Source organism: Peromyscus californicus, unplaced genomic scaffold, assembly GCF_007827085.1.
Source record: "Peromyscus californicus insignis strain IS unplaced genomic scaffold, ASM782708v3 Scaffold_13__1_contigs__length_99412109, whole genome shotgun sequence".
Lineage (NCBI taxonomy): Eukaryota > Metazoa > Chordata > Mammalia > Rodentia > Cricetidae > Peromyscus > Peromyscus californicus.
The window spans coordinates 85030324-85054139 of record NW_026294424.1 but is presented as its reverse complement, the minus strand read 5'-3'; the positions used below and the strand labels follow the sequence as shown (position 1 = coordinate 85054139).

The window sequence follows — 23816 nt, the reverse complement described above, 5'->3', positions numbered from 1 at the left end:
GATCAGTGAGGATGACAATGGTAGTTTTTTGTTTGTTTGATTGTTTGTTTTTATTTTTTTGTTTTTTCGAGACAGGGTTTCTCTGTGTAGTTTTGGTGCCTGTCCTGGGTCTCACTCTGTAGACCAGGCTGGCCTCAAACTCACAGAGATCCGCCTGGCTCTGCCTCCCGGCAACAATGGTAGTTTTAAGAGCCAGGCATGGGTGGCACAGACCTGTAATCCCAGCTATTCGGGAGACTGAGACAAGAGGGTCACAAGTTTGAGTCCAGCCTGAAGAGTTAACATCTCAAAATGAACGTGAAGAGTTAGGATGTAGCTCAGTTGGCAGGGGCTGGACTAGCATGCATGAGGCCCAGCACCACATAAACAGGCGTCATTGGTGCATGCCGCTCACCCAGCACGCAGACGGCAAGGACAGCACAGTCAGAAGTTCAAGGTCATCCTCAGCTACACAGTGAGTTTGAGGTTAGCCTGGACTACATGAGATCCTGTCTCAAAACAAAACAAAACAAAAAAAAATAAAAGGATATGGTTCAGTGGAAGAGCATTTGTCTGGTATATCTCAGTGCTATAAAACAATAGTATTGCTGGGAGGTGGTGGGGCACACCTTTAATCTCAGCACTCAGGAGGTAGGGGCAGGGGGATCCCTGTGAGTTCCAGGACAGCCTGGTCTACATAGTGAGTTTGAGACCAGCCTGGTCTACATAGTGAGTTCCAGGACAGCTTGGTCTACATACTGAATTCCAGGACAGCCTGGTCTATCTAGTGAGTTCCAGGACAGTCAGGGCTACACAGAGAAATTGCGTCTCAAAAAACCAAACAAACCAGAATCTAAGAAGAAAACGTGCCATTTGCTCGTGTGGGTGAGAGGAGAGGAGTGGTTTGTAGCAGTTTAAAGATGGTGGAGATCATGAAAAGCATTTTTGAAACCTCAAAAGCCACCCGCATGTTTCTAGACCATGGAGGAAAAGCCAGTAGAGAGTGAAAACAGGAGGAAGAAGGGATAACAAACGGAATTCTCACGGGATAAACAAACGCCCGTGTACCGAGCCTGGAGAGGAGGGGGGTGCTCCCATGGGGTTCACAGACAGTTTATTCCATCTGAACTGACACTTTGTGTCAATCTCCCCCTGACAGCGCCCTTTCCGTCTGTCAGCAAACGCCTCTCTTCTCCGGATCTGCTGTCTGTGTGCTGCAGGAGCTCTGGACCTCAACCATGGGAAGCAGCTCCTCCAGCCAGCACCACTTTGCTTTTCAGAATGCTGAGAAAGGTAAGTGCTTCTCTCCTTCAAAGCTAGCCTTGGTGAGCAGAGCCCACGCTGTGTGGGGTGGAACTCCTCAGGACGGAAGCATTGACTTGTCCTCAAGCCCCCTCTTGGAAATCGCTGGCTCCTTGGCAGTGACCGACCGCCAGCGTGCTCAGCAGACCATCTGAGCTGATAGAATTAAAATGTTCCCAGCAGCTCCTGTTGTCAGAGTTTATCCAGACTGTACACGAGTGGATGAAATGATGTTGGGCAAACGGGAATGAAAATGCTGTGTAGAGGGTCCACCCTGTACCAGGGTCAGTGGGGAGGAAAAACTGATGCCCATTCATGGAACGGAACGGTCTAAAGTGAAGACGTGGAGAATTAAAGGGGGTGGAGCTGTTGAGGTTGGCAGAACATAGAGCAGTCCTAATCTTGCAGGATTTTGTTTGTTTATTTGGGGTCTTTTAAAGTAGAGATTCACTGTGTAGCCCTGGCTGCCAGCAACTTGTTATAGACCATGTTGGTCTCCAACTTGCCACAATTCTCTTGCCTCTGCCTCCCAGGGGCTGGTATTGGGGGTATGTACCACCATGTCCAGCCTTCTGTAGGACTAAACTTTATTCCAAAGGCATGAAGGACGAAAGAATTCAAAATAAGGAATTCTATAATAATATTTTTACCTCTTCAAAACATCCCTGGCTTCTGTGAAGAAAGGATTGAAGAGAAAATAGAAAGAAATGAATTTATAGAGCTACTATTGTCATCCGTATTAGCTACTTTTGCATGGATGTGACCAAATACCTAACAAAACAAATTATTATTATTATTATTATTATTATTATTATTATTATTATTATTGTTATTATTGACAGGGACTCACTATGTGGCTCTGGCTGTCTGGGTAGTGCTGCCCCCACCATCTTGTCCCCATCTATACAATGGGGCAGGGTCTGCACACCACCCTCCCCTGCTTCCTGCTCCATCTCTGGGGGTCCCTACTCACAGGCTTGTCTCTTTATCTGGGTTACAGCCTTCAAGGCAGCGGCCCTGATCCAGAGATGGTACCGGCGCTACATGGCCCGCCTGGAGATGAGGCGGCGATGTACCTGGAACATCTTCCAGTCTATAGAGTATGCTGGACAGCAAGACCAGGTCAAGGTTCGTGAGGATGCCAGCAGGGAGGGGGAACTGCCTGCCAGCCCCGGCGGCTGGCCTGGTGCTTGAAGGTTCAGCTGATTCTGGATTCTCTTTCCCTTGTTTTTAAAGCTATCCTTGTCTGGTTTTTCCACAGCTCCATGATTTCTTTAGCTACCTTGTGGATCACTTCACGCCCAGTAGCCACCACGAGAGTGAGTATGAGTTGTCATGTAACATGGTCTTCTGTCTGAATATCACAGGTTCAATGTGGGTGGGGTTACACAGAGAGGGGATGAGGAATCTGGAGAGAGGTCAAGATTGAGTGAGATGGTCAGCAGATGAACGACAGAGTAAACTTTTCGCTTGGGCTCTCCTATAAACATTCCTGGAGACAAGATTTTAAGTGCAAGGAGTTGGTTTTCTTTTCTTCCTTTTTTTTTTAGAATTTTTTTTTTAAGATTTCTTTATTTATTATGTATACAGCATGTATGACTGCAGGACAGAAGAGGGCACCAGATCTCATTACAGGTGGTTGTGAGCCACCATGTGGTTGCTGGGAATTGAACTCAGGACCTCTGGAAGAGCAGTCAGTACTCTTAACCTCTGAGCCATCTCTCCAGCCCCAGAAGTTGGTTTTCTAAGTGGCAGGAAACACTGGAGGTGGGAGGAAGTGGATCGGGATGGAGGGGCTGGAGAGAGATGCAGGAAACGGAGAGTAGACTGCTAGCCAGCAACTCGGGAGGCCTAGGAAATAATGAAAAATGAGCCTCCAGACACCAAAATCTTGGGGCAATGTCAGCCTGGGAGTCCCTAATTGAAGGCCTCCTGGAGAGAAGGGTCGGGGGGGATGGTTGCCTTCATAGTCTTTCTGGTCTGCCAATGATGGTCCCCTGCAGTCCAGGAGGGAAACCCTTGGCCTGGACCTTCAGAGGCTGGCAGTTGGAGGAGGCTGCAGTGCTGGGAATGGTCTGAGCCCCTGCTGTGCCCACTGAACAAAGTGAATGGCCCAGAATCTTTTCCTCCTTGGCCTTGTTCTGACCTTCCTCCTGCCTTCACAGGCCTCTCCATTTCTGGACTTTCTCTGACCAACCTTTTATTTAAAAAAAAAATAGATTTATTTTAAATCACATGTAAAAGTGTGTAAGCACACGTGAGTGCAGGTGCCGGAGGGGGCCAGCAGAGGGCACCAGATCCCCCTGGAGCTGGAGTTACAGGACTTTGTGAGATGCCAGAGTGATGGGAATCTAACTCAGGGTTTTTGGAAGAGCAGCGAGCATTCCTAACTGGGAGTCATCATCTCTCCATCGCTGTTTTCTGGTGATTTTTAAAAAGTAAATGTAGACTAGATACCAACTAACGATTGTACTGACACAGAAACACAGCCTTCCTCCTGTGCCCCTTACTCCTCTCTCTCCGGTATCCCTGTCTATCCTGGGCTGGAGCCAGCGCCAGGCTGGCGCGGTCCCACCCCATTAACAGTCCCCACGAGGTCTGATCCTAAGCTGGCCTGCCTTTGCCCTCTGTGTCTGGACTAGGGGACTTCCTGAACCGCATGTTCACCGAGGAGAGATTCGCCCAGGATGTGGAGACGGAGAAGGGCGGTGACTATGAATCCATAGAGGTGCCCGACAGCTACACAGGGCCACACCTCTCCTTCCCCCTTCTTCCCGACCATGCCACTGCCCTGGTGGAAGCTTTCAGGCGGAGACAAGTAAGCTTAAGCTGGGGTGCGGTGCAGGTCCCCACCGATTTGTATTCATGAGTAAAGGCGGAGCAAACCAGCCCCGGAAGTACAGCCAGGCTCCTGCGGTCCATCAGCCGGGTCTCTAAGATCGAAACCTGTGCGGTTTCCTTCATTCAGCCTGCAGGCAGCTGGTGAGGGCTTCCGGGAGGCTCACGCTGATCCGGGGACTGGGGATGCAGCTGACGCAGCAGCGGTGTAGGAGGACAAGGACTAAACTAATCAGTCCGTGTGTGAGTGAGGACTAAACTAATGAGTCAGAAAGTGATGAGCGCTGTGGAAGAGAGGCCAGCAAAGAGGCAGTTTTAGAGTCTGGGAAGGAGATACCTGAGCAAAGGTCCGGAGTGGTGAGGGATACACCTGAGCTATCTGGGAACTGAGTATTCTAGCCAGAGCTGCAAGTGCAAAGACCCTGAGGAAGGATCTCCGCGGACTGTTCCGGGACCCCGGGAAGGCCACTGTGGTTAGCAAGGAGGAATCCAGGGGGACGACGAGAGACGCAGAGGCAGAAGCACAGGAATGGCCTTCCCGCAGCTCTTCAAAATCGTCACTGTGTAGTGGGGCTCGGTGGCTCACACCTTTAATCTCAGAATTGGGAAGCTGAGGCAGGCTGATCTCTGTGAGTTCAAGGCCAGCTGGGGTCTAGATCGTGAGTTCCAGGACAGTCAGGGATTCACAGTGAGAACCTCTCTGGAGTAATGATAAAATTATAGTGCTTGCTGAGCTGAGACTGGCGTGCAGGGTGAGGGCTGAAGCAGGGAGACCTGTCAGGAGACAAAGGTCCAAGCAAAACCCTGTCTTGGTTTGACACCCCCATGGCCAGTGCAGAACTGGTAAGAAGCGGTTCAGTTCTGAGAGGTGCCTAGACCTCAGTCCTTCAGCTTTTTGACAAGATGGAAGCCGTGAAGGAGTTGGGGTGCTGTTTCTAAGCAACAGCAGGATCAGTCCACACTATCAATGTATACGTTAATTCATGCTTTGCTACTGCGGACATGCACTGCTCCCTAAGGGCAAAGCAGAGTTTTATAGACTAGACAGGAGAGACGAGGTGACTCAATGTCACAGAAGGGAAGAAAAGTAGAAACTAAAACAGTTGAGTGAAGAGGATCCATAGTTTCCTGGGGTCTGGGGTGGCTGGGCATTCACCGGCAAAAGTGGGACCACCGGTGTCCTTTCGTTCCGACTCTTCCTTCTTCCCAGTAGCAGCTCCACGCTCGCTATGTCTTGAATCTTTTGTATGAGACCAGGAAACACCTGGCCCAGCTGCCGAACATCAACCGGGTCTCTACCTGTTACAGCGAGGAGATCACAGTGTGCGGTAAGTGGGAGCCACCTTCCCTGGCTAGACACAAACCAGAAAACACTAAAGGCGGGCCAGGAGAAGGAGCTGAGTCGGAGGGAGCGTGATGGTGTGTGAAGAGCAGGTCAAAGCATCTCTCCTTCAGCTGACCATGTACACAGTTGTCCCACACTTATTTAAAGGAAATATGGTTCAGAGAAGCAATTCATAGTGACTCCGAGTTCACCTTCCATACTGAGAATAAAATCACCACAATAACCAACCAACAGCAAAGAACAAACTAAGAAACCCCACCCTGTAGCTAAAGTTTTCCTGCCTGACCCATAGTCAGGACAAATCTCTCTCACCTGACAGTCCCACAGCCGTCAGACCCAACCAAGTAAACACAGAGACTTATATTGCTTACAAACTGTATGGCCACAGCAGGCTTCTTGCTAACTGTTCTTACAGCTTAAATTAATCCATTTCCATGAATCTATACCTTGCCACATGGCTCGTGGCTTACCGGCATCTTCACATGCTGTTTCTCATCGTGGCGGCTGGCAGTGTCTCTCTGCCTCAGCCTTCCACTTGCCAGCTTTATTCTCCTCCTTGCCCCGCCTACACTTCCTGCCTAGCCAATGGCCAATCAGTGTTTTATTTATTGACCAATCAGAGCAACACATTTGCCATACAGAACATCCCACAGCATTTCCCCCCCCCTTTTTTTTTTTTCAAAAAGGAAGGTTTTAACCTTAACAAAGTAAAATTACATATAATTTGGGAATTTGGGCGTAGCTTCTCTTACTACTTCCTGCTGGAGGGGGGCGCTGTATCTTATGGGGACACAAAGAAAATTTTAGGATTATGGAGTAGTCCGTGAGGCTGTATCGTCTGAGCCAGTTGCCTTTAAACCATTCTGGATGTTGGATCATGTGGGCCATGGTGTCATCAGAGACCTTTCAGGGGGTCTTGGCTGGTCAAACCTGATGTATCTTAATCTGGAACAAATCCATAGCCTCTTGCTTTCTGTGGAAACAAAAGCAGAGACTCTTTTCCAAAGCAACATGTCCTTATATCCAAATTTTGAAGTCAAGGTATCTTCAAAATACACATATTGGTTTAACTCAACATCTTTTACGATCAAACGTTTTTCTGCAGTTAAAAATCCCAAAGAGAACACAATCCAGATTCTCTGTGTAATATTCATCTTCACGTGGCTTATTTTTTATATTAATTTTACTGTCTCTTTAAAGACTATTTTTTTAAACTATGTATTTGTTTCTATAACTGTATATATCACCTTTTTTGTCTCTTTCAAGCCTATGTATATTTTACTCACATTGTAAACTATTACATCTGAATCTGTCTTATTGTGAATCTATTGCTTTAAGCTGCAGCAGCTGTGGCTGCTGGCTCCGCCCACCTCAGCTTCCCAACATGGCCGTGGTTTACCGCCAGCTCTGGGAGCTATCGTGGGTCTATGCTTTTATCCAAGCAGTGTGTAGCCCAGAAACCTCTTTTTTTTTGTTTTGTACTAGCAAAGGCTAAATCTACCACACGCAGCTTAATGTGCCACTTGCAGAGGCCTCATTCCCGCCATAGGGCATGCGCTAGGAACCCTCAAGTAGCTCAAACCAGCAGCTGCCGCTCATTTGAGAGAGACAGGAACTGTTTTTAGCTCCGTTTTAGAATCTTTTTTCTCAGTTTTTAGGTGGAAACTCTTGCCACCACGTTGGACGCCATTTGTAGCTAGAGTTTTCCTGCCTGGCCCACAGTCAGGACAAATCTCTCTCACCCGCCAGTCCCACAGCCACTCAAACCCAACCAAGTAAACACAGAGACTTATATTGGTTAAAAACTGTATGGCCACAGCAGGCTTCTTGCTAACTGTTCTTGCAGCTTAAATTAATCCATTTCCATTCATCTATATCTTGCCACATGGCTCGTGGCTTACCGGCATCTTCACATGCTGTTTCTCATCATGGCGGCTGGCAGTGTCTCTCTGACTCAGCCTTCCACTTGCCAGCTTTATTCTCCTCCTTGTCCCGCCTACACTTCCTGCCTAGCCAATGGCCAATCAGTGTTTTATTTATTGACCAATCAGAGCAACATATTTGCCATACAGAACATCCCACAGCACCACCCAGCCTTTTGTGTGAGCAGACATTTTATTTCTCGGTTCTCGAGCAAGTTTCAAGGCTTATATCATTATTATTTCCATCCATACACACGTCTCCCGTGGAGAACCCCAGCAGCCAGGCTTCTCCATTTGCTCAGCAGCATCCATGAGGACAAAAGCCACACTCCAGCCGAGACAGATGCACACGACGGGTTGTGAACTGGTCCAGCGGATAGGTCTTGCTCACCCTGCAAACCTCTGAAAGTTAAAAATCATTGTTTCAACATGTGAACAGGAGATTCCTTGTTACATATAGCCTTGGTAACTTCTCTTGAACAATCTCCCAACACTGGCCCAAAAGTGCACAGTGGCAGCTTCTTATTGAAGTAGGGTGAGGTCCCCAGCTCTCACCCCTTACCACCCTGGATTATTCTCTGCCATATTTGCTTCAGTGACAACATGGATAATTTACTGTTTGTGAGAATCATGTGCTTTACTAAGTCCATGTGCAGCGAGATGAAATGATAGCCATTGTTGTCCCCAGATTAGTATCTGTTGATTTCTTAACTTGGTCAGGACTTCCAGGCACAGTATTTTTCTTGTTAAAGAAGGGTCAGTATGAACTAATATTCTTTTTCTCTCTTAGGAGATTTACATGGCCAATTGGATGACTTAATTTTTATATTTTATAAGGTATGAACATTCAAATTAAGTTACTTTCTTGCTCTGAGGCTTAATTTAAAAGTTCAGATATGCCCTCAGTTACATAAATGCTTTACATAGCCTGTATTTAAAAAAAAAAAAAAAAAAAGCTGGGCGGTGGTGGCGCAGGCCTTTAATCCCAGCACTCGGGAGGCAGAGCCAGGTGGATCTCTCTGAGTTCGAGGCCAGCCTGGGCTACCAAGTGAGTCCCAGGAAAGGCGCAAAGCTACACAGAGAAACCCTGTCTCGAAAAACCAAAAAAAAAAAAAAGATTTATTTTTTTTTTTTGCCTGCATGTATTTCAGCACACCACATGCATGCAGTGCCCAAGGAGGCCAGAAGAGGGTGCTAGATGCCCTGGAATTGGAGTTACAGATGGTTGTGAGCCTCCATGTGGGTGTTGGGAATCAAACCTGGGTCCTCTGGAAGAGATCAGCCAGTGCTTTTAACTGCTGAGCCATCTCTCCAGCCCCAATCGCTTAGATTTTTAAAATATTATTTTAAATGACGTATGTGTCTGTATAAGACATGATATAAAAATCAGCTTTGCTTTTGGTTCTGGGTTTTGTTTTTTGTGTGTTTTTTTTTTTGTAAAATTTAGGCAAACCCAAATGTTGTATTGATAAGCACTTGGAATCATTATTAAGTGATTGATTTTCTATTTTTCCAAATAAAGAAGATTGCTATGGAACCAACCAAAGTTTTTTTATATCCATTTTAGCTATAAATAAAATGCATAATAATATGCATATTCAATATTTTATTAGTACAATATTACTTTGTATATCTACTGTATTTCAAAATCATCATATATAATAAAAAATAACATATAATAAAAAGAATATGTATAATCTTTTTTTTTCTTTTTAGTTTTTTTAAAATATGGTCTCATATAGACCAGGTTGGCCTTGAACTCCTGATTCTTCCTACCTCCACCTTTCAAGTGCTGGGATTACAGGCTGGCATGCTCAGCCTGATATTATCTTATTTAATCCTTATGAATCCATGGCAGTCATTATGACTATTTTTGTTATAGTCATTATGTACCTGAAACTTAAAAGTGGCTTCCATGTCACAAGACCGGTATCCTTTGGTTCACACTACATGGCAATGCTGTGTCTGTGCATCAAATGTCAGTTTGATGGGCGTCTCCTATCCTCAGCCTCTTTAGAAAGGAAACATAACACAACGGAAAACATTTCCCTTTTGGCTGGTGTTGCCATGTGGAGGAACCCACAGATCATGGGATCGGCTACGTCTGTCGCAGCTGCCTTTAACGTAATGTTCTCTTCCCCTCCTCCTCCTCTGTCTGCCTCTTCTTGGACTCATCTTCGGATGGAAGAACGGTCTACCATCGCCAGAGAGGGCGTACGTGTTCAACGGTGACTTCGTGGATCGGGGCAGGGACTCAGTCGAGGTCCTGATGGTGCTGTTTGCCTTCATGTTGGTTTACCCCAAAGAGTTCCATCTTAACAGAGGAAACCATGAGGACCACCTCGTGAACTTACGGTACAGGCCCAGACACGCTGGCTGTTGGGTGCTTGCTTTCAGTTGCAAAAAGTTCCTTCTCGCCGGGCGGTGGTGGCGCACGCCTTTAATCCCAGCACTCGGGAGGCAGAGCCAGGCGGATCTCTGTGAGTTCGAGGCCAGCCTGGGCTACCAAGTGAGTTCCAGGAGAGGCGCAAAGCTACACAAAGAAACCCTGTCTCGAAAAACAAAAAAAAAAAAAAAAAAAAAAAGTTCCTTCTCTACAGTCCTTACTTTAGACGCCTTTTAAACATAGTTTTCCTAGGGCTAAGGTTGTAGCTCAGTGATGGAGCACTTGTCTAGCATGCACAGGCCCTGGGTTCAATTACCAGGAAAAAAGGTTTTCTAATTTCTAAAAGAACACACAGTATATAATATTTTAAAACACTTTTTTAAAAAATTCCATGTTTTTTTACTATTGTAATAAGAACATTATATTTTTAACATATTAGTATTTTAACTTGTAAACAATAAGGATTCACTCAGAGAAAGTAGTAAATCTAGATAAACAAAAGGAATAGAATTTAAATAACATAATTTCTCTACCCAGAAATAATGGCAAAATTGTAAACTTCTTGATGATGATTTCTATCTCTCTTTTTTTTATGTATTCTAAGGGCACAAAAATAGAATAAACATTTTTATAAAATGTGATCACGCCATGACTTCTGTCACTAAATGCATCTTCCTGTGTGCTTTGCCTCTGTGTCCAGATACGGCTTCACCAAGGAAGTGATGGATAAATACAAGGTGTGCCCCTTTCCAAGCCAAACTTTCTTTTCCCTCAGACTGAGCTCTGTGACGCTGAATATTTTGTCGGTATCATTTCTCAGATTCATGGGAAGAAAATCCTAAGGACACTCCAAGATGTCTTCTGCTGGCTTCCGCTGGCCACACTGGTTGATGAGAAAGTCCTGGTTCTTCATGGCGGAGTCTCAGACAGGACTGACTTGGAACTTCTGGCTAAACTAGACAGGCACAAGGTACTGATTCATGAGCTGATACAAATCTCACGTTCTGTCTAGTCACACTGTCAATGTAAAATAAATGTCAGCTTGCATGGTAACTGGTGAGAATGTGGAGAAAGGGCTGAGGGTTGACAGGGAGCAAGTGTGCTGTAATCCATTAGCAATGTCTGTCATGGACACAAAACAGGGGAGTGGCAGCCAGTGCTGTGTGTTTGCCACCCTTGATTTAGATGACTCTAATTAACTGTCCCTTAATACCATCACCTGAAGAGCCTCTATTCCCCAAATAATTTATATCCCCAAATGATTCATATCTGAATCATCTAACTAAATTCAACCCGGGTGTATTCAGCACCTAGCATGGGCAGGGAGGATGCTTGCTTGCCACGTGCAAGGACAATACCATGGAGATATGAAAATGATCCAGAGCCTGCCTGCCCTTCAGGAGCCTACAACAGCTCTGTGTGCCGGCAGTGGAGGTAGAGGGTGTGGCACGGAGTGGATTATAGCCGATGAACAATAGCTTCCTAGTGTCCATTCCACTTTAGAAACAGAGGCCTGGAAAACAAAGGCTTTGTATTCTTCTCATAATAGACTCTTGAACTTTTCATGGTATGTCAGGCATCTACCCTCCAACTGTCCCATGGCCACTGCTGCTAAAACATTCTCTGTGGCGCTTTCCTGACCGTTCCAACAACATGGAACTCGTTACAGAAGTCGCTGCCTTGACTCTGAATGTCTCTGGTGGCTGTGGATGTACACCACAGCACACAGTTTGAGAGTCAGGACTGGCTTTGAGTCTTGGAATTTTCAGGTATCAGGTGACATGGCAAACTTTGTTCCGTGTCACTGTCTAGAGAATCATCCTGGAGATCTGTATTGCCAAGAAAACATACTGCCATGTCCTCCCGGACAAGGGGGCAGGCGGGGGGAGGGGGGTGGTTTGCAGGTGTGTGTGTGTGTGTGTGTGTGTGTGTGTGTGTGTGTGTGTGTGTGTGTAATACAGAGGCTTTGCCCCTTCCAAAACAAGCCAGAACTTGCAGGGTTTCCACTTTCATCCCCCTCATCAGACCGTGGTTACATGGGACCCCTACCCTTGCAGAGAAGCTGGAAACAAAGTATTTTATGGTTGGCCATCTGCTCAGCAAGAAAGTTGCAGTTTATATCCTGTGAGAAAAAACCGTGAGAGAGATCTGGGAGGAATGATAGTCTTTGCCACAAAGATGTTCAAGTAAGAAAGTGGGGGCTGGAGAGATGGCTCAGTGGTTAAGAGCACTGGCTGCTCTCCCAGAGGACCCGGGGTTCAATTCCCAGCACCCACATATCAGCTCACGACTGTCCCTAACTCCAGTTCCAGGGGATCTGACACCTTCATACCAACACACATAAAATAAAGTTAAATAAATTATTTTTTAAAAAAAGAAAGAGTTGCCTGAGTAGGCAAAGCCTGGCTTGAGAAGTGAGGCAGAAAGGGATAAAAATCCTGGTTCTTCTGCTTAGAATTTGTGGCCTTGGACAAGCTAACTTAACATGACCTTAGATTTAACTTGTATAATGGGGATACGAATAAATTGTATTGTTGGCACTGGGAAGATTAAATGTAAATATGTTACACATGCCTTATAAAACGATGCTTACCTTTGGCTGAGGTGACAGAAAGGTCCAAAGGTCTCTGTTAAATATTGATCTCTTGTGTAAACGAAGGTCTGTAGCAACATCGCTGCAGTCTTAGGAACTTGGAATTCTTGCTGATCTGCCACAGTGCATCATGATCCAAGATGGCTGCTTGAGTTCCTTCCAGTCATCGTGATCACATCCTAGCCAATTAAAAAGAACAGAAGAAAGACAGCTCTTTTCTTTTATGGACACCCCGTGGCCCCCAGCATTCTCTTCTGATCTAATTGACAAGAACCTAGTCAAATGGCTGTGTTTACCTGAAAGGGAAGTTTGCGAACACACTCTTTATCCCAGAGTACATGACCCTTACTGAAGACTAGGGAGACAGAAATTAAAAACAGGCCTAAGTTAGGGCCGCAACACTGACTTAGTTTGTCCTGCTGGCCTCCTAAACTTTTACGCACGCACACCCTTCCTCAACACACAGAACCAGGCTCACGGCACAGAGCTACATGGGGCTCATTGAGTGCTTACATTGCCTCAGAGTCCAAGGTTTCTGCACTCAGGTTCTACCTATCAGGTTTGGGTATGGCTTCTTGGGATTTGGTGGCCAAGGGACAAGTTACACATCCCTGTGTCCCCAAACTCAGTGTTCGAAGATGAAAAAGATACATTCTTTAGCAAATGCTGGTTTCCTTAAAGACTTTTATGGCAGTGTGAGAGCCTGTGCCGGCCAGAGGATGGCGCTGGATCCCCTGGAACTGGAGTTACCTGTGGTCGTGAGGTGCCTGACGTGGGTGCTGGGAACTGAACTCCAGGCCAAACGTGAGCAGCAAGTGCTGTTAATTCTTAACTGCTGGGCCAGTTCTTCAGCCTTCACATTTCTTTTTTTTTTTTTTTTTTTTTGGTTTTTCGAGACAGGGTTTCTCTGTGTAGTGTTGTGCCTTTCCTGGGACTCACTCTGTAGTCCAGGCTGGCCTCGAACTCACAGAGATCCACCTGGCTCTGCCTTCCGAGTGCTGGGATTAAAGGCGTGCGCCACCACTGCCCGGCCACATTTCATTTTTAAAATAAGATTTTTTTTTGAGTGTTTTGCCTGCATGTATGTATGTGCACCATGAATATGCTTGCAGATGTAGGGTGAGGGCACTGGACCCCTGAAACTGGAGTTTCAGATGACTGAACTACCATGTGGTGTGCTGGGAATTGAAGCTGGGGCCCCTGAAAGAACGGCAAACGTTGATCCATCTCTCCAGCCCCCATCCTTAGCTTTAGTTGGTCCTCTCACCCATCACCTCTTTCTCCATGTCCCTCCCCCTTATACTCTTGAGAGTGAAGGGCCCTAGAACCTATCAATCAGTTCTTCGTGTTTCCCTTGTTAAATCTGCATGTTGCCTGGCACCTGTCTTTTTTAAGCTTGGTATTTCACAAACTTTGAGTCCAGACCTTCTGTTCAGCTGTGTTTCCATCTGGAGGTAGAGACAGCAAGCCGCAGAAGAACCAGTTAGCTCATGGGGAGAACGGTATGTAGCCGTGAAAACACAGAAGTGGGAGGAACTTTGGAAAGAGTCAAAGGAACAGTTTATTTTCATGGCTTAGCACATGTTAACTTCCGAACATTTAGTTGGTCAAGTTCTGTGGCGGGGCTGGTGCAGCGGTTTGTACCACCTGGGGAGCACCTGGGGGGTGGGAGGGCTCCAGTCAGACTAACTGGATTGGGTGCAGGAAGAGTCTCGGTTTCTCTGTGTCTCAGTTTCCTTGGCTATCGTAAATGATGATGCTCCCATAGAGCTGGTGAGAACGTGGGTTGACTTATGAAAATTGTGAGGAGTAGTACCTCACCTCACCCACTGGAAACGCTCAAAACACTGGAACCCGAAGTTTCCCTAAGAATCAAAGTTAGAGACACTTCTGGGGGCGGGTGATGGAATCCTTAAAGTTTCCCGAGAGGTGACGGGGTGTCAGTGGTGACTGACTTTTGCTGTGAGAATGCAGGGAGAAGGGGCTGACTAGGATCCAGATGATCTCAACACCCCCCCCCACCCCCCACCCCATTCTCTCTCTCTCTCTCTCTCTCTCTCTCTCTCTCTCTCTCTCTCTCTCTCTCTCTCTGTTGTTAGGAAAGGATCAATCGTGTAGCACCTGTCCAATGTCTGTACAGCCTCATTGCCTCCACGCAGTGTGGATTCTTTTCAGGCCACATTCATCCTGCTGGCCCTCTCCAGGACTTTTCTTTGCTCTTGTCCTAAGCCAGTCCACCCTGGGATGGGTCTTTTTTTTTTTTTTGCATCTATTTGCGCGGGGAGGGAGGGGGACCCCCCATTCTGTGCACATACACTCACAGAGTTCTTTGCCTCCTCAGCCTTCCTGGTAGCCCTCGGCTCCAGGGATGTTTGTCTTTGTATATATTGCCACGCAGTTCCGTGTCAGACCCCTGTCCTTCCCGAGAACTGCATTCTATTTCTTTTTCGACTCGGTCCCAGCACCACGATGACTGAGTCGGTGACGGCCTCCTTCTGCGGCAGGTAGAATCACAGCATTTCCAGCAGATGGCGCCAAACCCCGCACAGAAGAGATTTTTGTTTGTTTTTCTCTGTGTGCTCTATGTCAGAGGCAGGATCTTGCCCGTCCATGTTTTATGCCCTGGTCCTGACTCTGTATTGCTACTGTTCCATTTGCGGGTATTTTTAAGCAAAAGAAGGGTTCCTTAATGGTAATGCTGTGACTGTCCACCAGAAAACCTAGGCTACATGATGGATGGGTGGATGGACAGCGGGGGTGCGCTACACACAGGGGTGACTCACATAGCGCACAGTTTTCCTTTGGAGACACAAAATGTCACTATGTGTTTTGCAAAAATATGTTAAATATGAATAATTTAAACATGAAATGCAACAAAAAAAGATATAAGCCTGCCAATCACGTGTTTGAATGTGGTGGCCGTATGGGATTGCTGTTCGAAGTTCTGAGGGTTGCTCTCGGGATCTGGCTTGTCTCAGCCCAGGAAAACTGCACAGAGCAGCATGGTTTGTGGACTCCAAGGTTTAGGACCTGGATGCCGGAGCCGTAGTCTGAAAGGACTTAGCATTTCATTCCTGCAAGTGTGTGTGTGTGTGTGTGTGTGTGTGTGTGTGTGTGTGTGTGTGTATATTTATTTATCTATTTATTTTTGAACATGTCTAGATTGTTTCTACCTTGAGATGCAAAATGAGAAAGGAAAGTGAGAATCGGGAGGAGCAGAAGAGAAAAGTCAGCCAGACAAGCTCTGAACAGAGACCTACTCCGTGGTTTCTTCCTCAAAGCCGCTCTCTCCCCTCTTCGCCTTTTCACCCGGGCTCTGGCTTTAAGACCCACAAAGCCTGCCGGTCCTGCAGCATTCCCTGCGGCTCGGTTGACCACAAAGGGCAGTCCCGGCAGGGACGGCACTCGGTGGACCTGGAGCTGGAGCGGTGCCGGGAGCAAGCCGGCTTCCCAGGGGTCAGAGAGAAGGGGGAGCCCTTGCCCTTGGCCCCCGACACCCACTGTGATGCTGATGCGGGTGGGGTCCTGGACCCCACTCCCGAAGAGTGGAAGCAGGTAGGTGTGGCTCGCTGCTGCCTCTCAGAATGTCTGCGGTCTGGGAGACCAACAGATCAAAACTACTGTATAAATGAAGGAGGTTTACCAAGGTCCCTCTTTCTATCAAGAATTTTAAAACTCCAGGACATTAGTTTTTGTCTAAAAACTCATGTTAATGTTTTGTAATGAGTGGGGAGAGGCTGTTGCCCAAGAATACCTGTTCCAGGATTTGGCATCACCTGGGGATGCAGGTTAGGTACCACTCAGTGGATTCTTTTCCATGTTAATTTTATGGAGGAAGCTGGCCACTTCAGCACAAGACCAAAAGAACTAGCCAGTAGCTTCTGCCCTGTTTTTAGGAAAGTATGGGCTTCCCCAGCTCTCTAGAACTCTGTCATTTGGCCATCCCTAGCTGCAAGGGAGTCTGGAAAAGTGTGGCTAGTAGGACTCATGGCTACCCCAAACACAATCATTCTGTCAGGACAGATGAAAACAAATAGGCAGATAAGGAGCACGCACTGCACAGTGTGGCCCATCGCTTGCCAAAATGGGAGACCCGGGAAAACAGGGGAAAGAGACATTTACAGGGGCAAGGCTATGTCAGGGAGGCCCCTGGAAGGGCTAGCCTGGTGTCTCAGTTAGGTTTTTGGTTTTGTTTTTCTTTTTTGAGATGGGGGTTTCTCTCTGTAGCCCTGACTGTCTTGGAACTCACTATGTGCCAGGCTGTCCTCAAACTCAGAGATCCACCTGCCTCTGACTCCCAAGCGCTGGAATTAAAAGCATGCACCACCATACCTGGCTGCTGTTTAGTTAGGGTTTCTATTGCTGTGATTAAGCACCATGACCAAGAATAACTTGGGAAAAAAGGGTTTATTTTGCTTACACTTTCACATCATGGTCCATCACTGAGGAAATTCGGGGCAGGCCCTCAAACAGGGCAGGAATCTGGAGGTAGGAGCTGATGAAGAGGCCGTGGAGGAGTGCTGCTTACTGGCATGCTCCCCATGGAATGCTCAGGCTGTTTTCTTATGTACCCCAGGTCTACCTGCCCAGGGGTGGTAACATTCCCGGTGGAATGGGTCTGGCATATGAATTATTAATCAAGACAGTACCCCACAGACTTGCCTATAGGCCAGTCTCAGGGAGGCATTTTCTGAGCTGAGGTTCCCTCTTCTCAGATGACTCAAGCTTGTGTCATGTGACATAAACTTATCAGCACACCTGGTGACCAGGTTGGAGATGATGTTGGTGGTCTTGGGCAGTTACAGAGCTATGAAAACTTGATGGTGTCATCATTTGTCATCTACAAAAGTGGCAGTTTCATAAAGTTCATCCAATAAAGAAAAGAATTCAGAATCTTTTGAAAGCTAAAGTGAGCAGAAGCAGCCACTGGCTGGACAAAGGAGGGTGAGGAACAGACGCCACACTCTCCCAGAGTTATTGATCTGGGCTTCAACACCAGCTTACACTTGAAACTTAAAATGGAAGTCTTTCCTTCTGCAACACGTGACCCAATCGTGTGCAGATACTTATAAGTCAAATGCATTTTTCCTGAAAAGTACATGCAGAAAGTATTACATGTCTTTGCTCCAAATCCACATCTGCATTGGATAAGACTGGCAATGGAAAACGCTTCTCTGAGTGTGAGCAGGAGCGGGGAACCTGAGCTGCTGGAAAGACTTCTCAGATCTTCTGCGGCTTTGCGTCAAAATCCTTAAAATACTTTAAAAAGCAAAACATTGTTTGAGCTGCTCCAGGACCACAGCTAGGGGCTGTGAACTCCCCAGGGGAGACTGTCGGCCATTTTTAGGAGCTCTGCCTTCACTTTGGAGCCAGGGTGCAAGGGCCTGGGATGCAGACTCTGACCAGGGGTAGCACAGTAGCCCTTATGCCCAGCTGTTCCCCGAGTAATGCTACCTCTTCTACATGCTGACCTTCTACATAAGATTTACCTTCAAGAAAACGGGTATGTACTTACCAGTCAATAGGTGTGTACACTCATTCGTGAAACAAAACACTTCTAAGCTGCCTGCCTGCGATCCCTATCCTTGGGAAGTAGAGGCAGGAGGATCAGCTGTTCAGAATCATTCTCAGCCAGCCTGGGCTACACAAGACCATGTCTCCAAACAAACAAACAAAGACATCTGAAGCACTTGGGAGGCTGAAGTAAAAGAATCACTGTGGGTTCAAGGACAGCCATGGCTGCTTAGCAAGACCCTGTCTCCAAACAAACAAACAAACAAACAAAAACAAACAGCAAAAAGATGTGACAAATCTTTTTAAAGGCAGCCTCAGCATCCAAAATATAAACATGGGACTGGAGAGATGGCTCAGTGACTAAGATCACTGGTCACTCTTCCAGAGGACCCTGGATTTGATTCCCAGCATACATAGGGTATCTCAAAACCATCTATAACTCCAGTTCCAGGGAACCCAACACCCTCTCTGGCCTCCTTGGCCAAATAAAACTTCAAAATATAAACGTGACAAATATTAATTGCATAGAAATTTATTCATTTCCTCCTATTTTTTCCTTCTCTCCCTCCCTCCTCGGCTTCCTGCTCCCCACCCTCTTCCTCCACCTCTTTCTGTTTTTCCTGTGAATGACTGAGTGGATATGTACCTTGGTCTTCCTAGGTTGTAGATATTCTGTGGAGTGATCCCATGGCTCAGGAGGGCTGCAAGGCCAACACTGTCCGAGGAGGAGGCTGTTACTTCGGGCCTGATGTGACAGAAAATTTGCTGGAGAAATACAAGCTGCAGTTCCTGATTCGTTCGCATGAATGCAAACCCGAAGGCTATGAATTCTGCCACAAGCGCAAGGTGGGCTGAGCCTCTGCAGCAGTTCACATTTGTGACGCAGAAGTGGTTCAAAGTTTTCCTCCCAGGAGCTGACGCCCAACTGTACCTAGGGTGTGTTACCTACTTGCCCAAGGCAGCTAGGTACTGTGTGCGTGTGTGTGCGTGTGTGTGCGTGCGTGCGTGCGTGCGTGCGTGTGTGTGTGTGTGTGTGTGTGTGTGTGTGTGTGTGTACGCGCGCGGGAAGTCAACATTGGGTATCTTCAGTTCTCCTCCACCGCGTTTGTTGAGGCAGGTCTCTCACTGAGTCTGGAACTCCCCAATTCATCTAGACTGGCTGGCCAGTGAGCCCCATGTTATTGCATTTGGAGATACCCAAATACACAAGATCTACCTGGACAGTGCTAAATCCAGTGCCTTGAAGGGATGTTTGAGGCAATTGACCGCAAACCATGTGACTTGGAGGTAAAGATGTGTCTGGGGGAGCACTGGCTCCCTGTGTCCATCAATCAAAAAGGGTCTTATGTGTCCCTTGCTGCATTGGGGCAGCTCACTAGCTTTAGAACTAATTTGCTTGCTACACACGACTGCCCCAGTTCATGAGACCCAGCCTGCTTCCAAGATGAGCCAAAAAAGGTGTATTACCCCTTTGCTTAAAACAACGTCTGCTGATTTTACTTAGGATAGAAAAGTGAAATCATGTTATGGATCTCCAATCAGTTTGAGTGTCTACAACTTAAGTCACAATTCTCTAACAGCATTGAGGACAGAGAGAGGGGTGGAGGAGGAGGAGGAGGAGGAGGAGGAGGAGGAGGAGGAGGAGGAGGAGGAAAGGTGGAGAGAAGGGAGGGAGGGAGATCCGTAGATGAGTGTGAGCAGCAGCCCCGATGTGAGTTGGCCAATGGATTGAAGATGAAGATTCTTCAGTGTGCATAAATTTTGTGTGTCCTCTGTTTTGATACAGGTGTTAACCATCTTCTCTGCCTCCAACTACTATGAAGTTGGCAGTAACCGGGGTGCCTATGTTAAATTGGGACCAGCCCTGACTCCGCATATTGTGCAGTATCAAGCTAACAAGACGACACACAGGCTAACCATGAGGCAAAGGCAAGCTTTTTAATGAGTGGTTATCAGAAAAACATTTTTTCTGAGCAGTGGTGGTGGTGCACGCATTTAATCCCAGCAGTTGAGAGACAGAGGCAGGTGGATCTCTGTGAGTTTGAGGCCAGCCTGGTCTACAAAGTGAGTTTCAGGACAGCCAGGTCTGTTACACAGAGAAACCCTGTCTTGAAAACAAAACAAGAGAGAGAGAAAGAGAGAGGGAGAGAGGGAGGGAGGGAGAAATTTAGTGCTTAGAAACATTAGATGCCATTGCATTTATTCAAATTCTCCAGAACAGTCAGAATTTAGCTACATTCGTATTAAAATCTAGAATAGACGTCGCACCAGATCCCTGTCTTGTTCTCTCTGTTGTTGTTTTTGTGGTTCCTCAGTTTCTTTTTCTTTATGAGACAGGGTCTCACTGTGTAGCCTTATGTGCAGCCTTAACTGGCCAGGAACTCGCTCTGTAGACCAGCACGGCTTTGAACTCATAGAGATCCACCTGCCTCTGCCTCCTAAGCACTGGGATTAAAGGGTTGTGCCCAGTACTGGTTTCTTTTCTTTCTTTCTCTCTCTCTTTCTCCCTCCCTCCCTCTCTCCCTCCCTCCCTCTCTCCCTCCCTCTCTTTCTTTTTCTTTCTTTCTTTCTTTCTTTCTTTCTTTCTTTCTTTCTTTCTTTCTTTCTTTCTCTTCCTTCCTTCCTTCCTTCCTTCTCTCTCTCTCTCTCTCTCTCTCTCTCTCTCTCTTTCTTTCTTTCTTTCTTTCTTTCTTTGCTTCTTTCTTTTTTCTGCTGTGAGACAGGCTCTCCTGTAGTCCAGGCTGGCCTCAACCTCACACACAGGTGAGGATGACCTCCACTTTCTGTTCCTTCTGCCTCCACCTCCCAAGAGCTGAGAATACAGGCCGCCAAGCCCACACCTGCCCACTTCTGTTGTCTGTTATCGTAAGGAAATATCTGATGCGAGGTACTTACAAAGAAAAGGAGCTTACTTAGCATATAGTTTTGGAGGCTGGAAGAGTAAAATTGGGCAGCCCCTTGGTCTGTCCTTGGCGAGGACCTAACTGCAGATGGCATCTCATCAGAGAAAGATCACAGCTTGAGGTGGGAAGCAGACAAAGGAGGAGCCTTAGGTTCCTTCTATTTTAATAGCTCTCTCACAGAACTCAGTCAAGAGTCCCAGGAGAAGTGCCTTCATCTCGTGTGTGTGTGTGTGTGTGTGTATGAGTGTATGTGGTGTGGTGTGTGTGTGTGATGTGTGTGTATGAGTGTGTGTGTGTATGAGTGTATGTGGTGTGGTGTGTGTGTGTGTGTGTGTATGAGTGTATGTGTGTATGAGTGTATGTGGTGTGGTGTGTGTGTGATGTGTGTGTATGAGTGTGTATGTGTATGAGTGTATGTGGTGTGGTGTGTGTGTGATGTGTATGTATGAGTGTATGTGTGTATGAGTGTATGTGGTGTGGTGTGTGTGTGATGTGTATGTATGAGTGTGTGTGTGTGTGTGGTGTGGTGTGTGTGGTATGTGTGTATGAGTGTGTGTGTATGGTGTGTGTGTGGTGTGTGTGAGTGTGCGTGTGGTGTGGTGTGTGTGTGTGGTATATGTGTGTGTGTGGTGTGGTGTGTGTGTGTGGTGTGTGTGCATGAATGTGTGTGTGTGGTGTGTGTGTGGTGTGTTTGTGTGGTGTATGTGTGTGTGGTGTGTGTGTATGACTGTGTGTGTGTGTGTGTGGTGTGGTGTGTGTGTGGTGTGTGTATGGTGTGGTGTGTGTGTGTGTGTGTGGTGTGTGTGTGGTGTGTGTATGGTGTGGTGTGTGTGTGGTGTGTGTGTGTGTGTGTGTGTGTGTGTGTGTGTGTGTGTGAGATGACCTAAGAACCTTGTTCTCAGCCCCACCCTCTAAAAGTCCCATCACCACAGTTCGGTCCAAGTCCCCAGCACATGAACCTTTGGAGAACAAGTCCCAGCAAAGCAGAGCAGCCTGCTTCTCCACACCCTCTCATCTCTTTGCCCTCCCATCACTGACAACAGGTGCCTCTGGCTGAGATCCCGGTATCAGGCCACTGAGTCCGGTCAATGTTGTTCTATTTCCTGCTCCCCGGGAAGGATTTGTGCTACCCTAAGTCCTTTACCCGTGGGACTTGGCAAATAGATTCCAGAGCACAGGTTTGTTAACTGTGAGCCTTTCTGGGAAGGAAGCGTGGGATAGAATTTGACTGGTTCTAGATTTGGAGTTCTAACCTAGTTGAGAACTTACTGTATGTTGAGAGTTATAAAGAATTTACATACATCATCTCACACTGAGTTTGTGAAATGTACCTATTTCGTTTTATCAATTTCGTGTTGATAGATGAATTCCCTAGGAAACAGAGCTCAGCTCAGCTAGTCCGAAGTGAGGGAGGCAGTCTGCGCCCTGCTGGTTTGATCTAGTGTTTCTGGGTTGAAAGACTGTTCATTATCGCCTCCCATGGAGAGGAGGGCTTCAGGGTGAATGAGTGCTTGCTGAGAGGCCCGGTTTCAGTTCACCGAACAGTCTTCTTTAATTATTCAGTCAAACTAAATTAAAAATCAAAATAGACAAAGTTAGCATAAATCAAGTGGGTAGAGATTTAAAATATTAACGATGTAACATTGACTTTGAGTCCAACCTTTTTCAGAAAGAAATGTGACATAAAATGTAGACTGCCCACAGAGAATCAATCCTCCCGTGAATCCAAATCATCCTTGGAACTTAATTAAAAAACAAAACAAAACAAAATGAAAACCCAGCCCCTGAGCTCCACACAGGGTACTCAGCTGCTCCAGGGAAATGGACCCAGTACGGAAAGGCTACAGTTTTTAGGACTTAGCTGTTGTCACTACAAAAGGAGTCACCCAGGGGGACCAAGTGTGCTTTACTAAGAAGATCAAAGAGATCCCACTCATGGGAAACACTGAGTGCTTTAAATAAGTACTTTGCCTAATTTCCCCAGAAGTCGCTATCAACAGCATCAGTCACCTGCAGTGTTGTGATGAACACACACAGACACAAACACACAGACACACACACACACACACACACACACACACACACACACACACACACACACACACACAATGTGCAGAGTTCCAGTTGATACAGAGAACCTCATCCATCCAGAAGATGGTCCAGGCTTTGCTACCCCAGGTCCCTGCTTAACTGTCAAAGACTACTACTGTTTGCAAGGACATCTTTTCAATGACTTCGCTAACTGATTCTTTTTAGGGTCCTATTAGCTCCTGATATAACAAAAAAATTCTAGGCAAAGCCTGTGTGCTCATACACCTGTGCAATCTGGACCAAGTTTTAGATAGCTCACACAAAGGGTTAATGCAACACACGTATGGATTGCTAGTTAAATAACTTATTGCAATGAACATTTCTCTTCTAAAAAAAAACAAAAAACAAAAAAAACTTTTTTTTTTTTTGTAAGAATGTCTCTTGTAATCCAGGCTGGCCTTGAACTTGCTATGTAGCCAAGACTAACCTTGAACTCCTGAACCTTCTGCCTGTGCGTCCAGAGTTCTGGGATTATAGGCATGTACCACTACACCTGGCCAATGAATATTTTTATCAAACCTAACAAAATGCTTTAAGAAATAGTTTTCACTTGAAAAGAAAGGTTCGCTAATCATTTATAGAATGGCTGGCTCTTTGATATTACAGATTAAGTACACTGGTTTTTTCTTTAATCTCTTGTCCCTTCAATTACAAATATTTATTGAACATCTATTTTGGGCCCAGTGCTATGCCCATAATTATTTGATTGATCCAATAAAAATGAGAAAATAGGGTTAGGGCCAGAGTTTGTAACTACAACACTTGCTAAGCATGCGCAAAGCTTGGTCCCAACACCCTCCTTCCCATCAAAAAAAAATTTAAAAACCTGAATTAGTGATTTTTGTGTTTTTAGGTAAATCTCATTTTCTGCTTCACATAATAATAAAATATGAGGGAGACATGACACTTTAGTAGGGCAGCAAACGGTCCATGGAAAGTTGGC

At 46.4% G+C, this 23816-nt stretch overlaps 1 protein-coding gene and 1 long non-coding RNA gene across 2 annotated transcripts in view; one reads left to right on the top strand and one right to left on the bottom strand.

Annotated features, from left to right (window-relative positions):
- Positions 1-949: 949 nt before the first annotated feature.
- The window catches only part of Ppef2 (protein phosphatase with EF-hand domain 2), a 27987-nt gene continuing 5120 nt past the window's right edge, over positions 950-23816 (top strand). Inside the window, exons 1-12 of the mRNA XM_052735372.1 lie at positions 950-1272; positions 2282-2409; positions 2543-2600; positions 3924-4099; positions 5333-5447; positions 8177-8223; positions 9575-9741; positions 10473-10509; positions 10593-10742; positions 15528-15920; positions 18540-18725; positions 19666-19808. Coding sequence (XP_052591332.1) covers positions 1218-1272; positions 2282-2409; positions 2543-2600; positions 3924-4099; positions 5333-5447; positions 8177-8223; positions 9575-9741; positions 10473-10509; positions 10593-10742; positions 15528-15920; positions 18540-18725; positions 19666-19808 — 1655 coding nt within the window. The 5' untranslated portion in view covers positions 950-1217. The remainder of the gene's footprint in view (positions 1273-2281; positions 2410-2542; positions 2601-3923; positions 4100-5332; positions 5448-8176; positions 8224-9574; positions 9742-10472; positions 10510-10592; positions 10743-15527; positions 15921-18539; positions 18726-19665; positions 19809-23816) is intronic.
- LOC128108604 (uncharacterized) lies at positions 5858-18624 on the bottom strand. Its single transcript, XR_008217532.1, has 3 exons — positions 18526-18624; positions 12366-12544; positions 5858-7788 (listed from the first exon to the last, which is right to left on the bottom strand). It is a non-coding gene; the product is annotated as an uncharacterized LOC128108604 (long non-coding RNA).